Below are 18,962 nucleotides of genomic sequence, written 5' to 3' on the forward strand. Positions count from 1 at the left end.
GACTTGTGTGTTAGGGAAAAAAAATTCTTTTCTTGACTTCATCTCTGAACATCTCCTGGCCAACATGAAGCGGGATGGAGACAAAGCTTTTTCTTTCTTTCTTTCTTTTTTGCAAGTGGGACGGGTTGGTCTTGGTACAAAGTCTTGATTAGTCAGAGTTACCGACAACGAATGGGCTTCTGTAAGTTGCCTATTAGCATAAAATGAATCTAACCAAACACATGAACTGAGAACAGGGGCTCTGGGGGAATACTCCACTGCCCTTATGTTAATGTAATATGTTCATTAATTTGTTGTGAATTCGGTCTACCAACATTTTTGCTTCTCGTTATTCTTGGCAGGGTCTCTACCGAAATGCAGGCTTGCGGGCACTTCCCACTGGATATAAACTCCCACATGATATCCCTGCTTTCAAACATGCTAAACATGCCCAATATATTGGCAGTGACGTGAGTAGAGAATTGTTTTAATTCTTGATTTATTATTCAGAATAAATAGATGCAGTTGCACAGATAAGTGGGTACATGGTCACTTATACCAATAATAGGTAAAATCCTAAACTCATTGAAAATAGAGTAACTGTGGGCCATCAATGATTGTTATTATTAAGTCATAGTCATAGGAGCAGTATTTGACAGGAACATTAATCAAGACAAATAACAGTGATTGAAGCTCATGTAAAGCTCTTTTGGACATTCTGCCTCATGCTGTTGCTTCTTTTTTTACATTAATGATAGGGTATTGGTCTATTATTAAGAGGTTCAAGATGTAACTCTACACCTACTTGCCTAGGAGTGAAAAAAATGTAGTTGGATTTCATGGAAGCAGAGGTTTTATCCCATTGGCTTCCAACACTGATAGGATATTTCCCTCTTCCGGAAGATTATGGGATCCTCTAAAGCAGTGGCTCCCAACCATGGGTGATGTAGATGTTCTTAGATTGCAATTCCCAGAAGCTTTCATCACCAGCTGTGCTGGCCAGAGTTTTAAAAATCCCTGCGTTACCCAAGGTTGCGAACCATTGCTCCAAAGGAAATTTGGGGTGCAGAAAGCTCTGGCAGGGGGAGGAGAAACTGCATGCAGTATTCAGTTTCTGCTTGTGTAAGGCAGGCCATTTTGTACTCTCCTGTACCTGCCCTGCATCCCATACAGGAGGGTCTCCTGGGGCTGCAACTGGTGGCAGGATCAAAAGCATTTTTTGCCCACACCACTTTGGATCCAGCCCACTTGGTGCAGTGCTGTTGCGATTTCTCTATATACCATGGCCATAAGCTAACCCAAGTTGGGCGCTATCCAGTTCCACTTGTTCCAGCAATCACACATGAGTTCTCTGTTCCCATTGAAATCGATGCTACTTGAAAACGTTTAATATGGGCTGAATCATGTCTCCTATTTTAAGATTTCCCAAGCAATTTTGGGAGGTATTCTGATGAAGAATGTATGGGCTAAATCCAGTTTAAATTTCAGATGTAGTGGACCCATTGAAAGCAGTTGCATTTGTTTGAATGGCTCAATTCTAGTTGCACGTAAAATTGCATTTCACTACTATTTCCAGGGGGGCAATCATTTAAAAAATAAGCATTTTCTAATACATGTGTATTAGACTCCCAGTGAGTCTGAATCTAAAAATACAGTGGGAGAAGAAATTCTGATGGAGGCACTGCTCTGCAGACTAGATGAGAGCCAGCAGGAGGCATTAGCTTTCCTTCTGCAACCTCCACAATGCCTACACTTAGTTCCAGGTGTCTTTAATTTATTGATTTTATTGTGAACAAAATATGTATTATTTTATAGAAACAGAAGAATTAAAAAAAAAAACAAGCCCGCAACAAAAACAATCCTATAAACTATTAGGGCTGTTAATAAGACAGTCAGTCAAAGATATCAGAAAATAGGGAAGAGGTGTGTCTAATTGCAATCTAAATACCTTTATCGACAGACTCCTACTGATGATTTATGCTTGCGTAAGGGTTGACTCGTTGTAGAACCAGGGGTTGGGGGTTCAGCTCACCACTGTGTCTCTAGGGTTGGAAAGCTATCTTGTGTAGCCTTGGACAAGCTGCTCAGTCCCAGGGCGCCCCCTAGAGGGACTGAAAAAAACCATTTGTGTGTATTCTGTACCTAGAAAACCCTGGAAAAGGTCACTGCAAGTTGGAATCAACTTGATGGAACATGATTAATTGATTAAGGGAAATTGCCTAAGTCTTGGTGGCAAACTCATTAGGAAGGTACTGTTTCTGTTCCTGGATAGGTGCCCAATCACACAATTGGCTACCTGTTCAGCAACACAGCCAGCATCAGTTAATAAGCAGCAATTTGCTGCCAAGACTTACACAATTTCTCTTATGCAAACATAAAATATCAATAAAATCTTTGCCAACGTTTCTATGTATTAATGTTACAGTTTGGAAGAGCTACTTTTTGGATGGCAGGGCCAGATAGCAATGCTGTTCAAAAAGTTTCAACTCAAAACATCTATTGATCCATCGATAGGTCATTGTATTCTGTCATGTTCTTTTTTTTTTTAATTTTCTGTTATAAATGCTGAATGTGTGCTACAGATGTATGAAACTGAAATATATATATGGATTCATCTTTCAGCTGAAATATAAGGAGATTTTTGAACACTTCAAGGCTAAAGGTTACAATTTTGGACCCAAAGCTGTCCCATTTGTGACTACAAGAAAAGTCAATAAAGTTCTCAATGAGGTAAATCAAATCATAATTATAGCATTGATATGATGCTTCTTTCTGTAAAATTATTTTAAATCACCACTGGAACCTTATGTAATCCATGATAAAATAAGGATATGATTTTGCAGCATGCTTGTGACCCCACATTTTATAACATCTCTTGATGAACAAATGATACTGGAAAAGTTGATACCTTGCAGCAGCAGCTGTAACTTAGTAACCCAATATTTTACAGCCATGCCTCTGATACTCTCTTCCAATGATAAACAATTGTTATTCAGAGCTATAATGGTTTGTTCATTGCTGTCTCATCTGAGCCCCCAGCAGGTTGCTGCAGGTTGCCCTTTCATTCTCCTGTTTTCTAGTTGTCCAAAGAAATATGCTTTCATTGAAAAAAAAATTGAAATAAAAAAATGAAGCTTACCATTTGTATGTAATTTGAAATCAGGGCATTTTTTTTTCTTTTATTAGCTTAAATGTTTGTGGAACATTTTCTCTTTTACTACAGAGACTATATCGGGAGGCATACCACAAAAATAAAGATAAGATTCATACCACACCTGATACACCGCACATCCGTCAAGTGAAAACAAATCAAGAATCCATCAGTGATGTATGCGTCTTTTATTCAGTTTTTAGAGAAGTAACATTCATAATATTGGATGTGATTTTTTTTAAAAAAAATATTAAAAACCCTAATCTCCTCCCTTTTGCTTTTCAGCTGATCTACAAGACCGACTTTTTCAAGATGCAAGGGCACTTGATTTCCATGCCATACACTCCTCAGACAATGCACAGCCGTTATGTTGGAGAAATTACAAGTGATGTAAGTGACTGTTTAAAAAAAGATGCCCTGCATTTAGCACAAGTGATTTCCAGTCTGACTTCTTGGCTTTCTCTTTCTCTTGCAATATTTAATTTTCCTTTTTTTCAGTGCTTACATTGTTTTGGAATCCAAAACATTATGACTGTAAAATAATACATTATTTGCATGTATCGAATAAATGTGTTCTATTGCTTAGAAGAGAAGTCTGAAACCTCTGTTGTTGCTTGGCAGATTAAATACAAAAGTGACCTGGCGTGGCTGAAAGGCCTGGGCTGCTTCCTGTATGATACGCCAGACATGGTCCGTTCTCGGCATTTGAAGAAACTTTGGGTATGTTTCATTTTCCTTCTCTCTCTTGGTTGACTCATTTTTAAAAAACTCATTCATTCAGTAGATGAAAATTTCATCAGGGCTGGTTACTTGACTGGCTTTCTTTTGTTGGGTTTTAAATTTTTCTTGTATTGCTGGAGGTTAAACGAGGTCGCACCATTTGTAATGGGAGTTCTTCCTTTTTTCAGTCTCATTATGTCTATACCGACGCTGCAAAGAAAGCGCAAGACAAATACCGAGTGGTTCTGGACACTCCTGTTTACCGGAACATCCAGGAGCTGAAGACTCATTTGAGTGAAGTGAGTTTGATGCTTTCAATCTGTCTGCTGTAAATATATAAGACCTAAAATATAAGCCCTAATAGGATTTTTCAGAATGCTCATAAGTCCTACCCCCAAAATAAACCCTAGTTAAGTGAAACCCCGTCCTCCACCATGGTGCAACAACCAGAAGAAGATGACATGACTGTATTTGAATAACTGTAGATGGTTGTACATAAAAAAAAAATAAAACATCCCCTGAAAATAAGCCGTAATGCATTTTTGGAGCAAAAATTAATATAAATCCCTGTCTTATTTTGGGGGGAACAGAGTACAGTGGAAAGGACCATAAGAGACCTCGGGTCATAATGTGCATGCAACGTTTTGCACGGAATGAGACAGGGGTGGAAGAAAAGGGTTCCCAGGGAAGGGCTGTCTGTCTACGGATAGATCACTCTTAATGCACATACACTGCAAAAATATATATATATTAGTGGGAGTCTTTTCGTAACAGCACCACCAGAACCAAGTGTTTGTTGAGATCAACAACACAGTTGCTACTTCTCCCAGTATTATATGTTCAGAGAACTATCAGAAATCAGATCCCAAGAACCAAGTCTTCACATCTTATTACCCTCTATCAAGGGTATATGTTAAGCTTATTTCATTATTGCAGTTAGATTATGAGAATCACCTCTCACTCAGCCATGTTGGACTTTATTCTGCTGAGTGCCAATTTGTTGACCCTTTTACATGTTTCTCTTTTAAATGTAACACACTGAGTACGATATGTTATATAAGTCAGAATTGCCATATTATTTCTCCTTCCAGCTCGTATACAGAGCTGCAGGCAACAAACAGAAAACGAAGTACACCTCTATCCTTGATACACCAGATTTTGAAAGGGCCAAAAGAGGACAGAAGATACAGAGTCAGGTAAGAACATTTTGTTCATAGAAATAAAATTGGATAACATCCATCAGATTCTTGCTCAGAAAGTCAGGGGGGCATGTATAAGTGTATAAATATTTGCCAGGTAGTTCCCACTCCTAGGTTTGAGGAGGGGGACTTGTCCTTGAAAGCTCTCATTAAAATAGAGCAGTTAGTCTTTAATGTGCCACAACCTTTTTATCTTCTTTATTTTTTTTATTTTTTTTACTTTTTGTTTTTGGCCTGGTCTATCTAACTAGCGTTTCCAGGCAGTTTAATGAAAACAAATCAGCGAGCCTTAGAAAAAAGAATTCATTGCAATTGTATAGAAATTTTATTAAACACACAGACCTGGTGTAGTTGTGTAGGTGCCCCCTAGTAGGATGAAAGTAACAGTGTTTTGCAACTGAAGGAGAATTTGCCAAATGCTCCTCTCCTTGAGTACATCTCATACAGTTGTGGTACTAATTATAGCTGGATCTGCTTGGCATATCAACAAGGGTATATTGAGAACTTTTCATCCTGCCATAGATATGTGCCTTGCAACTGCACAAAATGACTATTGCAAATAGTTTCCTCTCCTTTCTAATCACCGAGGGCGCTTCCTTAGAACTGTTAACTGTTAAGTCAGCCTAGTGGATTCTTCAGTTTCTCCTCCACCTCCACGAGTTCTATCTTTATTCCAAACCCTCCATCTCCACATCTACTCTTTGTTCGTTCACATGGATATTTCAGTACCTGATGTCAGAACTAATTCTTTTAAGGGCACCTTCAGTTCAATACATAAGGCACTACCTTTCTGCTTTAAACTGCATTGCAATCCATAAGAATGAATGGAAACATTACCTTGGTGCCTTATTGGGTTAGGATGAAAATAAGGCATTCTTCTGTCACCTCTGACAGCATTGGTTATGTTTTGTTGCTTTCTAAATTGGTCACAATGAATTGCATGTCTGCTATCAAAAATATTCCTACAGCTAGATCAAAGGAAGTGTCGTTCAGTGACAGAGCACCTTTCTTGTTCAATCTCTGGTGTCACCTATTTGTAGTTCCTAACTAACTGCATTGGGAAAATGCTTTGCTTGATACTTTAGATAAGTTGGAATAAGTATGTGCTGAAAAAAATAGACCAGTGACTGTCTTGTCTTAGTCAGTATGCAATAATCAGTGAGTAAAGGAATACATTTTTTTTTGTAAACTGGGGTCCCATTCAGTCACTCTGCCTGCGCAATGGATCACTGTGCAAGCAGTTTGACTTTTGTTCTTCTTTATGCCAGTAGATAACTAATACAGTACTTCCTTCCACGGGCAGAAATCACTGATACTTACAATGGGCTGCCTTAGCTTGTGGAACAGGAAGAAGGGAGTGCTCCTGGCAGTGTGCCAGCAGAGCTGTCCACTCTTCTGGTGCTGAACGAGATCCCAGCCATTTTGTACATATGAAACATCCTTTAATATTGTTTTGTTCTTTCTTTGCTTTAGTACTTGTATGTTGAACTTGCCACCAAGGAAAGACCTCATCACCATGCTGGGGATCAGACACCTGCTTTAAAACTTGCTAAGCATGTGAAGGACTTTGCCAGTGAGGTAAGGCTGGATTCAGAACATTTTAATGTTGATTCAGATGCTAAGTAAAGTGGTGCTTAACCATGTCCTTAAATATTAGGTTGCATGACATTAATGCTGTTATCATGATAGCACATCAAAGTTAACCCTCGTGTTTCTCTTTTTCCTTCTTTCACTGCTCCTCAATGAAGAAAAAATACAAAGCCCAATATGAGAAGCTGAAGCACAAGTATGTGACCGTTCCTGACACACCAATCATCATCCGGGCTAAGAAGGCTTACCTGAATGCTAGTGATGTAAGGACTTGACAAAAAAATGGGCAAAGTTCATGTGTTAATTGTACAAATGACAATTACAAATGATTTGCTGTGCTTATTAGTTACCTAGGTTGTTCAGTCAGACTAGCAGATTCTCCCTCTCTGTAACTAATTGCCTAGGAACGAGGGACGTAATGAGATGATCTTTAATATTCTACCTAGACTGAACAGGAAAGCTAAGTTCCACCCAAATGAATAATTCTTCCACCTCCAATTATACAGCCTGGATCTGGCAACATACTTTCCAGTCCTATTACTTGCTCCTGTATCATGGAGCCCCTTCCCTTCTGCAGTCCACTGCACACCCTGGAAATCTGTTTGAAAGCACTGGGAGAATCTCTCACACAGTTATTTGGTACCACAAAGAGCGCTGGTGGGACCAGAACGGTAACCACAGAGGCTGTGACAGGACTGGGAAAAGGGGGAAAGGCTTCCATTCCAGATAGGATTAGGAAGTGCGCTCAGTTCCTACAGCTCTGTGTGAATAACACAAGGAACTATGATTTTATGTTTTAACAACTCAGTGGGAAACTAGGATTGAATAAGTGAAGCCTGTTGGTATTGACCTTATGCTCAGACCTTTGTGTGCCTGCCTATCTGTATTGGAACAATATCTGTATTGAGCATACCAGATGAAAACTGTGCTTTGTTCACTGTAGAGGTGAATCAGGGCTAAATAAATGTTTTAAGAACAATATAAGACGGGTTCCCAACTTCCGGTCCATGGCCCGGTGCTGGTCCGTGGGCTTCCAAGGACTGAGCCACAGAGATGGATCTCTGCCCTCTCCCCCCACGCATGGAGCCCACCCCCGCAACTGGTCCATGCTTCCAAAACGGTTGGGGACCGCTGATATGACATATTTAAACTGACAATTTACTACATATTCTTGTTTTCCTCAGCTGCGCTACAAAGAAACTTTTGAGAAGGCAAAGGGTAAATACCACACTGTGAAAGATGCCCTGGATATTGTGTATCATCGCAAGGTCACTGATGATATTAGCAAAGTACGTGCGTAGCCTCCTGAATAATCTCTCCTTCATACATTTGAAATGCAACAGATAAGCAAGCGTTGTGAGGTCTAACTGCATGTATAATGTGAGGGCTGCTGCTTTAATTATACGGACATGCTCTTAGCTTCCCTTTCTCCAAATGCAAGCACCCCCTGAGTTGCCCATGTTGGTCTGAATCCCCACTTGCAAAACAACTCAAAGTAGGGATGGGACGCTGTCAACACAATTGCCTATTTGACAACGTTGTTTACCTAAAGATGCAGCTAACTCTTATTCATAGAATTTGTTGCTCTCTCATGTCCTGTTGCAGCTCCCTCCTTCTCTAGCATGCAAGCTTTTGCCATACTCCCCCCCCCCATATGCCAGTGTTTTTTCCCGGACTGCCATTTCTCTTCATTTGCACTGTGAGGCATCCCAGCCTGCCTGCTTAAGTGGACCCCTATGGTTTCCAGCCATTGCAAAGAGACCAGGCAGCTCAGCAGGGCTAAGGGAGCTTGCTAGTCAAGCCTCAGGTCAGTACAGCTGTATTCCCATGAGTCCCTGGTGGGATGCTAGCACTGCCCTCCACGCCAGTCAGACATGCCCTCCTTCCCTCTGCCCCTGATCTTGCATGATTCGACAGGACCTTAGTCCTGTGTCCCATCTCTCTCCTTTTCGGCTGCATTTCGGTACAACTAGCTGTTATTACATAAAGCAGCATAGCTGCACCAGGACTTTCTAATGAGAAATGGCACAGTAAAATGGCTTATGATTACAGAAGCCATTGTACTAGGGAGGAGCCAGGCCTTCTCAGGGGTCATTCCTCAGCTCTAGAATGAATGGCCATCTAAAATTTGCCTGGCCCCCCTCTCTGGTGACCTTTAAGAAATTCCTTAAAACCTGCTTATTTTGGCAAGTTTTTCAAAGCAGTCCATCTAAATCAAAGCATCAGCCTATCATATTGAAGGGCTGCCTGCTTTTAAATGTCGTGCCACGTTAGCTTCAGTTTTAATTAGGTTTGTGTTACTGTTTGTTATTATCACTGCTGTGACCCACCCAGAGTGACCATTGGTCACATGGGCAGTATAGAAATTGAATATTTAATTAATTAATAAGTTCCACTGAATAACTAAGCACGCATCATAACGTCAAGTGGATTGTTGTATTTGTCATTAATTTCATAGAATCTATTTTTCAGACTTTGATTTTGGGTTTTTGTTTTGTTTTGTTTTGTTTTGCACCCCAGATAAAATATAAAGAAAAGTACATGAGTCAATTAGGAATCTGGAGATCGATCCCAGACCGGCCGGATCACTTCCACCACCGTGCAGTTACCGATGCAGTCAGTGATGTGAGTGTGAACCTGACGTGATAATTAGTTGTCCTACAAGGACCGGCATTCCAGAACAGAGGGCTGTAGTTAATTCCTTGCAGGAACGTGGGAGGGTTCACTCAAAATGCATGTAATCAGTGGCGAGTTTTCTACTTTTGCTTACATTTTTTCATCCTTTGGATTGAAGACAAGATCTGTTAAGGTCCCAGTGAGAATTCAATAGCATTGTGGTTTGGAGAACCTGATAATATTAGGAGAACTTAAGTGATCTTAAGAGGTACAGTGGTGCCTCGCTAGACGATGATAATCCATTCCACTGAAATCGCTGTTTAGCGAGATCATTGTCTAGCGAAAAGCATTTCCCTATTGGAATGCATTGAAACCTGTTTAATGCATTCCAATGGGGAAGAATCGTCATTGTCTAGCGAAGATCGGCCATAGGAAAGCTGCTTTGCGACCCGCCGATCAGCAGTTTAAATAGTGGTCTTGCGAAGCGTGGAGGGAGCTGTCAAAATCATTGTCTAGCAAAAATCGTTTTGCGAAGCAGGGACCAAACATTGTCCAGCGAAATTCCCCCATAGGAATCACTGTTTTGCGAATCACTATTGCAAAAAGTCAATGTCTAGTGAAAAAACTGTCATGCGGGGTAACTGTCTAGCGAGGCACCACCGTATAGCTAAGAGCAGTTAACAGTTTTTCATGTTGAATATATGTTGCAAAGCAGATGACTAGAGTTTAGACAGCTATTTGCTCTAGCAGGAGCAAGTTTCACTTGTGAAATAGCCAGAGGTTGGAAGGGGTTTCTTTTCTTTTTTCTTTTCTTTCTTTTTTACCTGTAACCCATGGAATTGTTTAGGCATCCTAGCTAGTACCTCTGGACAAAGGAATCTTTAACTTCTGATGATCTGCTTGCTCAACTGCAACTTTCAAAACCACATTCAAAGCGTTCATCAACTCAGGAGTCACTGGATATGTGCAACTTCAGCAAAATTAACTAGCCACAAAAGCCTCATTGTCTCTCTTTCTTCATTATTAGTTTTATAGATTTTAAAAGGCAATGCATTTATTTTTTTTTAAAAAATGAATAATTTAATGCCATTGTATTTTTTAAAATGATCTACTTGTTTTGATACATTGGCTTTTTAAAAATGGTATTTGGATGATAGTTATTTCAGGTACTTAGTGTTCTAATTCTGTTGTGGTTGGCAGGAAAGTCTATCTGGATTACAATTAACTACTCAGAAAGTGGATACATCAAGAGTTTAATTTTAAAGCTGTGAAAACTCAAACTGAGCCTCCTAATAATAGGAAGGTTGAAGGTCTCTGTTTGGAAATTCAGCCCCAGGCAACCTTTAACCAGAAACTGACTTCTACTGATAGTCATGCCTTCCATATCAAAACACCAGACTTACTATGTGGTGCAAAGCTCCCTTAAGAGGAAAAAATAATCTGTTTATTCTAAGATGAGCTTGCCACAATCTACATTTGAAAATAAGTTTGCTTTGGTTTTGTAAGTGGTAATTGGAAGATAAGCATGACTTTATTTTTATATTCAGTTTTTCAGATTTGTATGCCTGAAAGTATAACATTGTAAGAGAAAGAAATACGTATTTGATGAATGTGTGGCTTGACCCCAAGAAAATATAATTTTTGACAACTGATGAACTGTATTGGAGTTTTTTTCATGTACAGCACAAATAATAGACCTTTGTGTCTTCTGGAAATAATTTCAGATCATAAGCATTGCTTGTTTTGTTTTTGCAGGTTAAATATAAGGAAGACTTAGCATGGCTCAAAGGCTTTGGTTGTTATGCTTGGGACACACCTGATCTCGTTCTGGCAGAAAAGAACAAAGCATTATACAGTCCGGTATGTTTGTTCCTGACAGCTAAAAGAGAGGGCTCCTTCCCTGCACCCCACAAATTTGATTTGAGAATGTAAGAGTAGTTAAGAATCTTGCATGCAAATATGGATGTATGTATGAGACAGTTTAGAAACCAAAGCCCCGTTCTTCATCTTTGAAACCTTGTTATGGTGGGATGATGATGGTAGAATTACTCACTGCTGTGTAATGGCACTCAGCCAGCTAGAACAATTCAGCCACATCACTTTTTTTTTGAACTACCAGCTAACCACAAAATAAAAAGAGCAGAACTGTGTGGGATGTTAATGCTTAGGTCCCATTGAAGTGAATGAGGACAGTATGCGTGTGCATGCGCGCGCGCGCGCGCGCGCGCACACACACACACACACACACACACACACACACACACACACACACACACACACACACACACACACACACACACACAAAGGAAAGGACTCCCCTGCTTAGTGATAAGAAGAGTCTCCTGTATCATCTATTTTGCAAGGGGCTGTTTACATTCTAGTGATTCCACCCTTCTATAAACAAAAGATAAAGTCTTTTCTTTTGTACTGAAATCCACCCATTTCTCATCTCAACTGCTCACTCCAACAATGCCCTTCCCACTGCAACTTCTGTACTCACTCATTTGGGAGTCGGCTCCTTTGGGTTCTGTGGGATTTCCTTCAGACTAAACATCCATGGGATGGGTATTCAACAAGATCATTGTTTCTTCCTGAATTTGTACCCTGCCATGCAAGATAATGCCACTGGTTAAATAACTGCAGTAACAGCAGTAAGTTGGTTTATTTCTCCCTCATTATCAGTTCACTTGCAGATGTTTTTCCATGGGAGGCAAAGATTATTTTTATTTATTTGTTACATTTATACCCTGCCCATCTAGTGCCTGAGCACTACACTGAGCAGCTGACAGTAGTTAAAAACATAACTGCCCATCTCTGCCCACAAAAACATAAAGCACCAGAAAACATGAATGACCCAGGATATCCAAAAAGAAAGAAACCTGGATGGCAAATCAAAACCAATAATCAATTAATGGGTCTCATGAGGGTGTCGAAGGGATAAGATAGGACCTCTTCAAGTAGTATGGTTTTTGGTTGTTGTGGGTTTTTCGTGCTCTTTGGCCGTGTTCTGAAGGTTGTTCTTCCTAACGTTTTGCCAGTCTCTGTGGCCGGCATCTTCAGAGGACCGCACTCTGTGCTCTGGTTTTTATCCTTTTCCTGAGGGCCAGGTGGGAGGAAGTCTGGCATATATCTATCTGCAGGTTACGCATTCCATGGCCTTGCAGCCACCACCAAGAAGGCCTGGTTCCTGGTGGTAGTTTTCAGGGCCTCTCTAGGGGTTTCCACCCACAAACATGACACCTGGCTAGCCTGGGACACTCTTAGGGAGAGACACTCCGTCACGTAACGGACATTGCACCTTCACACTAGATAAATGTTATGGGCATTTTCATATCTACTTTTGGGGTTGTTTTTTTACCACACCCTTATAATCATTGGCTTCAATGTGTGCTTTTTTTTTTCTTTCTTACTTGCTCCAGTACAAGTACAAGGAATCGTTTGAAAAGATCAAGTCCACATTCAAGTATGTTGCTGACACTCCAATTAATAGGCATGTTAAGTATGCTACTCAGTTGATGAACGAGGTAAGGAGAACAGAAGTCTCTTGTGACATTATCATCATACAGGGCAATGGTTTGTATCTGACAACATCATTCCAACAGCCAGGGAACAGACAACCAGTCATCTTTCTTCTCACATTCCTTTTCCCCTGGGATCTGATCCAGAGGGTCTTGTAACCTGTCAAAACAGATTTGGGAGGCATGGGTAATGCTATAGGCTGCAGTTCCCAACCATGAGTCCCCAGATGTTCTTGGACTATAATTTCCCCATTAGCTGCGCCGCTCAAGATTTCTGGGAGTTGTAGGCCAAGAACATGTGGGAACCCGAGGTTGGGAACCACTGCTCTTGAGGGGAGGGACTCTCCCTTTGCACAAGTGGGAAACTGGTTGTGTGATAAGGGATTCATAAAGCCCAATTCAACGGCACGTGCCAAGACAAAATATATTGGTCAAAGACACTAGGATTCTGGATACATTTCAGTGGAAATAAATCCCTTTTTATGGGACATATCATGATAGTCTAAAAAAATAGAACTAGTTGAGGTTTGCCTAAGATGATCCCAGAGCCTTAACTGTTTTCTTTGAAATGGCTAATGTCCATGATATATTTCTTAATCTATTACCTATGGGCATGACATGGGCAGAAGTGGCATGTGCAAAGGAGAAGAATGTGAAAATTCCAAGACTCTCAGCTTTCTCAGTCCTTAGTGTTGCAACTATAATTTAGGGAGAAGCACAACAAGTTGCCTTCTGTGTTTCCTTGCTGTGGTTCTCAGTTTAATTAATTATATGTTAAATAGATTTAAGTTATAAACATCAAATATAAAAGAATCACAGATAGCTAGGGCAAGGATTTGTATGACATTTCTATGACATGTCATATTTTTTTCTGCAACCTATATTTAAACGTATAAGTAAGTTCCAACATGTTTATGAGTAATCTGGTATGAGAAGCCAAATTACTCATAAGTTTAAAGTTACTTATAAGTTCAAATATACAGTAGGTTGCAGAAAAAAAATGATGTGACATAGAAATCCTCTATACCTCACCCTACAGATAACTATTAAAGAAAAGTTAACTGATGTATATAACAACATGAAAAGAATAATGTGCATAAAACCATCAGTGATCATAGCATACTAGTTATTATGAGAGGTAGTATATATGTAATTTCTGTTTTGTATATTGCATGTTTAATATAATAGATTGACTTTTATTTATCCAATTATCTATTTTTCCAAAGGCTGCAATATTTCCCTTTTACAATTTTTTGATATGTAAATAAAAGTAACCTTCAGTTGCATATGTAACTATGAATTAAGCTTATTGGTGTCACTGCAGGACAGAGATAAGCTTCATTTGTCCCTCTGACATCTACAGCTTAACTCTGTGCTTCACTGTGGCAACCTGACATGGTACTAATTCAAAATGTCGAGATCTCAGCTTGTCAATTCAGGATTTGCATTATAGATTGTACCTTTGTCTTTAAAGCAGATCTGCAGTACCTTTGTATATCTTGTAAATACAAATTTAAAATTTTTTGATAGTGCTGTCGTATTTTTATCACGAGGCACCACTGTTTTCTGTGCTTACTGGACGTAAAAGCCTCATTAAACTTTGTGGGGCTTATTTTTGAGTAGGTCTGCATAAGATTGCTCCTTAAACATGATGACTGAACTTTTTTTTTGTAATGAGTAAATTGGTTTTATGAGGATGTTGGCTGTGTTGATACATTGGTTTCAACATATCTTCTGTGCCTCCCCTTCTTATTTGACTCCCATCCCATGGGCTGCCCTGAGCAGAAATTGTACAAAGCTGAGTATGAGAAGAAGAAGGACAAGTATTCTCTTGTGGTGGATGATCCTAAAACTTTGCTGGCCAAATGGGGAGGTGAACTGAGCAGCCAGGTACTGTGGCCGTGTCGGCCAGGACATCCAGACTGTGACCATCGTCACACTCGGATGCCAATTCTTTACCTGTCTGAGATGCTTCTGGGCAACAATATCACTGGCTTTGCCTCTGATATTGAGTCTGTTTTCTTAGTATTGTTATTTGCAGCTGTTTGTATTTTGCCACCCAATACAGCACACCGTCTTTTTGGGTGAGCCTGTTCGTACTTTGTATTCTCATAAACTGTGCACCCATGTGCAGGGGAAGAAGAGTGCTTTGTCCGTCTACGGACAAATTCAGTCTAGACAACAAAGTCAATCTGGAGATGAGAGGGCCACCTTACTTTTAATTAAACACAAAGGCCATTCAGCCATTGTGTGTTGAGATGATCAAAGGATCCATGGTGCCCCTGCTGTTTTTCCAATTCAGTTATGTCATTGTTGAGTCTACCTACCCTTAGCGGGCACACTGTTCATGGGTGCAATGTTGAGAATACATAGTTATCCCAAAAGCCTGAATCTCACCATGTTGGGATTTGGAGCCATTCTTGTTGTCTTCAAAAGTCTCTTTTGTGCTTCGTTGCTGTTTGCATGGACAGAAAAAATATAAATCTAGTGCCAAGTTGTTCCGGGAACACGGATGTAATGAAATTCTGCGACCGGATATGCTGATGGCATTATACAACACAAACCAGTGGAGCCAGGTAACGTATTGTAATAATAACGGTAACGACAACGTGTCTGTGTATCTCACCGCCATTTCCCAACACCGTTTGTCTTCATCACATCCAACCAATAAATGTTGTAGAAAAGAAGCAGGAGGAGTGCTCTTGCCCCACTGATCTGAATAGGGAGTCTGCAGATATTAGTGAGGTCATTTTCTAGAGACCGGAATAAAGTTTTGTGGAGCAAAGCAAATAGGCTCCCATCAGTGAGGCAGAGGTAGGAAGGGGGAAACTGGAGACCCCTTGAGGAACTCGGATCACCAGGCATAGGTTTAAGCTTCACCGTGGAAGTGTCTTCGTACAACCTAGTATTTTCTTTGGCATTAATGAACAGATGCCATTCAGTCCCATGAGACTTAGATTAGCCAAGAGAGACCTGCAGTTCACTCATGGCTATGGGTTGCCCTCTCTCTGTTTCCAATATCTAGATCCTCTTACTTGTATCAACGTTGAATCAATGGAATTCAGTGAAGGGTTAGCTTCCCATTTGGTGCTTGATTGGATGGACTTTAGCTGGAACTAACAGTTGGATTTAGGCCTATGTAGATATAGAATCTACAAGTCTATATTCCACTCCAGCCTCACTATCATAATTATGATCATCTGGCTAGCAACAATAATATTCTTTTAAAATATAAAGTGTGCTGCTTATATACTGCCTCATAGCGGTTAAAGCACTCTCTGGGTGGTTTGCAGTTTAATTATGCAGGCTACACATCCCCCCCACCCGCCCCCGTGAACTAGGTACAAAATTTACCAACCTCAAAAGGATGGATGGTCAAGTCAACCTTGAGCTAGCTGCCTGGACCCAGGATCAAATTTGAGTTGCCAGCAGAGTCTTTGTTGCAATACTGCAGTTTAACCACTGCATCGTAAGGCTCCTGTATATCTATGTTGGACTGTTTATGAAAGCAATAGTCTTCACTGATTGCTGTTATGGTGTCATAACAGCAAGCTGACCTGTTCAGCTTCTAACCTTGTAGTGTCAATTTTCATGGTGTCAAACAGTAATAGTTCTCCTATATGCCAGATTTTCTTTGATGGCGACCTATATAGTCTGTGCTATTTTAGTTGAAGTTCCTGCCTTCTCTGCCTTTTAACAGAAATAAAGAAACATCAGATCTTGTCCATTTAGTGTGTCCTGTTGGTTTTTTGCTTTATGTCTATTACTGGGCATCTTTGTTAAAAAGAAATTCAGTTTCATTCTGCAGATAATGCATATACTGCCGCAATCTGTCTCAAGTGCTGAACTTTCAACAATGACATTCATTGTTCTCCAGCTGTCCAAATTCATTTCTTCCAGGTTTGCCTAGGCTTTTTTTAAAATCAAGTTCAGGTTTATCTCATTTGTAGCACATTCTTACGTATTATGTTTAGAAGTAAGTATTGTTGAACTAGATGAGACTCAGTCTAAGATATGTATGCAGAGGACTGCTACTGCTCTCTTCTAATGAGGCTTGCAATTTGGATCTAAGAAAAGATAGCCAGTACCCCATAATGAATGGCTACCCAAACATCACATCCACTTCATAGTGCTTAAATTTCAGAGGTTGGGATTCACAAATGAATTTAAGATTAAGCATTTTGATACTGCTTAATCCCATTGACACCTTTCATCTAGATCCTAAATGTATTAATATCCAGCTATGTTCCTAAACATGTCCACTTAGTTACTTACATTATAATAAATGAAAGCTGCTTCTGTGCATTCTTGTCATTATTTTATATACGATGTCATTCATGGCATATACATTTCTTTTTGTCCTTATGCATGTTCTGTGTGATCTTTATATGTGTTTGCATGCACCAAATATAAAGCAAAATAAACCAAAACATGTTTCCACATTGTCTTTCAATCACTTTTAAGATATGGAACAGTTTTCCAAATTTAAAAGAAACTGCGCCAAGATTCTCAGTAATCTAGAGTGATCTATTTTTAAAAAATCATCAGTACAATTGTTAATCAGATATTTTCACCATTAAGCATAGTTAAAATGTCAGCTGAGTTAGTCAAAACACTCCTATGGAATATTATTGTAGCAACAGAAAGTACAAATCAACGTTATCTGTGGTACCAAACAGTTTGGCAATGTAATAAAGAACTACAATCCTCAGTCGAAACACTGTAATTTCAGTAGGCCTCATGTGCTCAACTGGGCTGAAAAAGGACTATTTAACACATTCTGAAACATTTTACTCACCCACTCCCCTCATTCTTGTAAGTAGGTCCTTTGACTACAAGCACAGATGAAGAGTCTGAGGTGCTCTCTGCTTGTGTCAAACCCTGTTTGTTTAGTTCCTTTATTTATCCCATTCATATCCTGTCCAGGAAAGGAAACGTAGGATTATACCATTTTTATCCTACACCAAGCCTGTGGGATAGGTCAGAGAGGATGGCTCTTAAAAAAAAAAAATCCATCCTTGTAGATACATATCTGAGGGCTGGTATTAACGGAGGCTTCTTCCCAGACCAAATCCAGCACTCTGTCCACCACACCTTACAGGCTTCCTTTGATGTCAGTGTAACAAAAGGCAGCTTAACTGGCATTTCCGTTGTGTAGGCATGTCTCCCCACGTATACACAGTGTACACAGTTTCGGTTGACTTCTGTGACAGCTGCTGACAGCAGGCAGGCTAGCATTAGCTCTCCTCTTAAAAGGTGTATCTCTAGTGTTTGGGTGCTGTTTACACTTCCTTATTTTTCTTTCAACAGTACAAGTACAAAAGGCTGTACGAAAAGCAGAAGGACAAGTTTACGAGTGTTGTGGATACCCCTGAACATCTGAGGACTACCAAAGTCAACAAGCAAATCAGTGATGTAAGTCCAGATATTGTAAAAAAGAAAAAAAGGTGACATTAAATGTCTTTCCGGACTAGTATCTGTATGGATATTTTTGAAAGGAAAAAAAGACTAATACTGTATTGCTATCCTGCACATACCTACTCAAGAGTAAGGTCCACTCAATTCAATGGGACTTTCTCTCAGGTAAGTGTGTACAGGATTGTATCCTAAGTATGGACTAATTTGTGTGTTGATTAAAGAAGGATAGTCAAGAGGTTATAGTGTTGAGAGAGCTCAGAAGAGGAATACTTTAGTATGAGATTAACCTCTTGTGCAGCCTTTGGCTGGTGGCAATGTCCTTTAACAACCAGGAAGTGGGAGGCAAGAGGAAATGACTGGCTGGATGAGAACCCCCTGGCAAAGTGGTGACCTTGGGGGGGGGAACTCAATGACAGTCAACTGCCTCTTTTGAGAACGGGAGTTCTTTGACTCCGTAGGGATTTGCACTGGGTCCTCCTGGCTCTGGTGTGACAAACCATGCCACACCACGCTGTCCGGTGCATAGTTTTCTTGCGTGAACAACTCAGACCTTCCACAGGGCAATCAGGAAGTCAGTGCACGGGCACTGTATGATTTATGAACTTGATGTAAGAACGGTGAGCCATGCTATTTTTCCTCCCTCCTGTAATATTTTTTTGAGGGAGACAGTTTAAAGCCTGAGTTGGTAATACTTCCCCTGTGGAGATGCACTCATGGAAATGCTAACTATGCTGCATTAAGAGCCACAGTATGTTTTAGAGGAAAGTATAT

At 40.1% G+C, this 18,962-nt stretch overlaps 1 protein-coding gene across 19 annotated transcripts in view; it reads left to right on the forward strand.

The window, feature by feature from the left end:
* Positions 1 to 18,962, forward strand: part of NEB (nebulin) — a 208,696-nt gene that overhangs the window by 137,902 nt on the left and 51,832 nt on the right. For 17 of the 19 annotated variants that reach the window (XM_078376624.1, XM_078376634.1, XM_078376635.1 and 14 more), the window contains 15 exons: positions 342 to 449; positions 2,602 to 2,709; positions 3,203 to 3,307; positions 3,416 to 3,520; positions 3,752 to 3,850; positions 4,039 to 4,149; positions 4,942 to 5,046; positions 6,523 to 6,627; positions 6,798 to 6,902; positions 7,824 to 7,928; positions 9,160 to 9,264; positions 11,011 to 11,115; positions 12,675 to 12,779; positions 14,559 to 14,663; positions 18,084 to 18,188. In XM_078376624.1, the coding sequence (XP_078232750.1) occupies positions 342 to 449; positions 2,602 to 2,709; positions 3,203 to 3,307; positions 3,416 to 3,520; positions 3,752 to 3,850; positions 4,039 to 4,149; positions 4,942 to 5,046; positions 6,523 to 6,627; positions 6,798 to 6,902; positions 7,824 to 7,928; positions 9,160 to 9,264; positions 11,011 to 11,115; positions 12,675 to 12,779; positions 14,559 to 14,663; positions 18,084 to 18,188 (1,581 nt within the window). Of the gene's footprint in view, positions 1 to 341; positions 450 to 2,601; positions 2,710 to 3,202; positions 3,308 to 3,415; positions 3,521 to 3,751; positions 3,851 to 4,038; positions 4,150 to 4,941; positions 5,047 to 6,522; positions 6,628 to 6,797; positions 6,903 to 7,823; positions 7,929 to 9,159; positions 9,265 to 11,010; positions 11,116 to 12,674; positions 12,780 to 14,558; positions 14,664 to 15,244; positions 15,350 to 18,083; positions 18,189 to 18,962 lie in introns of all 19 variants that reach the window. The other 2 variants (XM_078376633.1, XM_078376642.1) reach the window with 1 other exon arrangement.

The sequence above is a fragment of the Pogona vitticeps genome, chromosome 1 (genome assembly GCF_051106095.1).
Source record: "Pogona vitticeps strain Pit_001003342236 chromosome 1, PviZW2.1, whole genome shotgun sequence".
In the NCBI taxonomy this organism is placed as follows: Eukaryota; Metazoa; Chordata; class Lepidosauria; order Squamata; family Agamidae; genus Pogona; species Pogona vitticeps.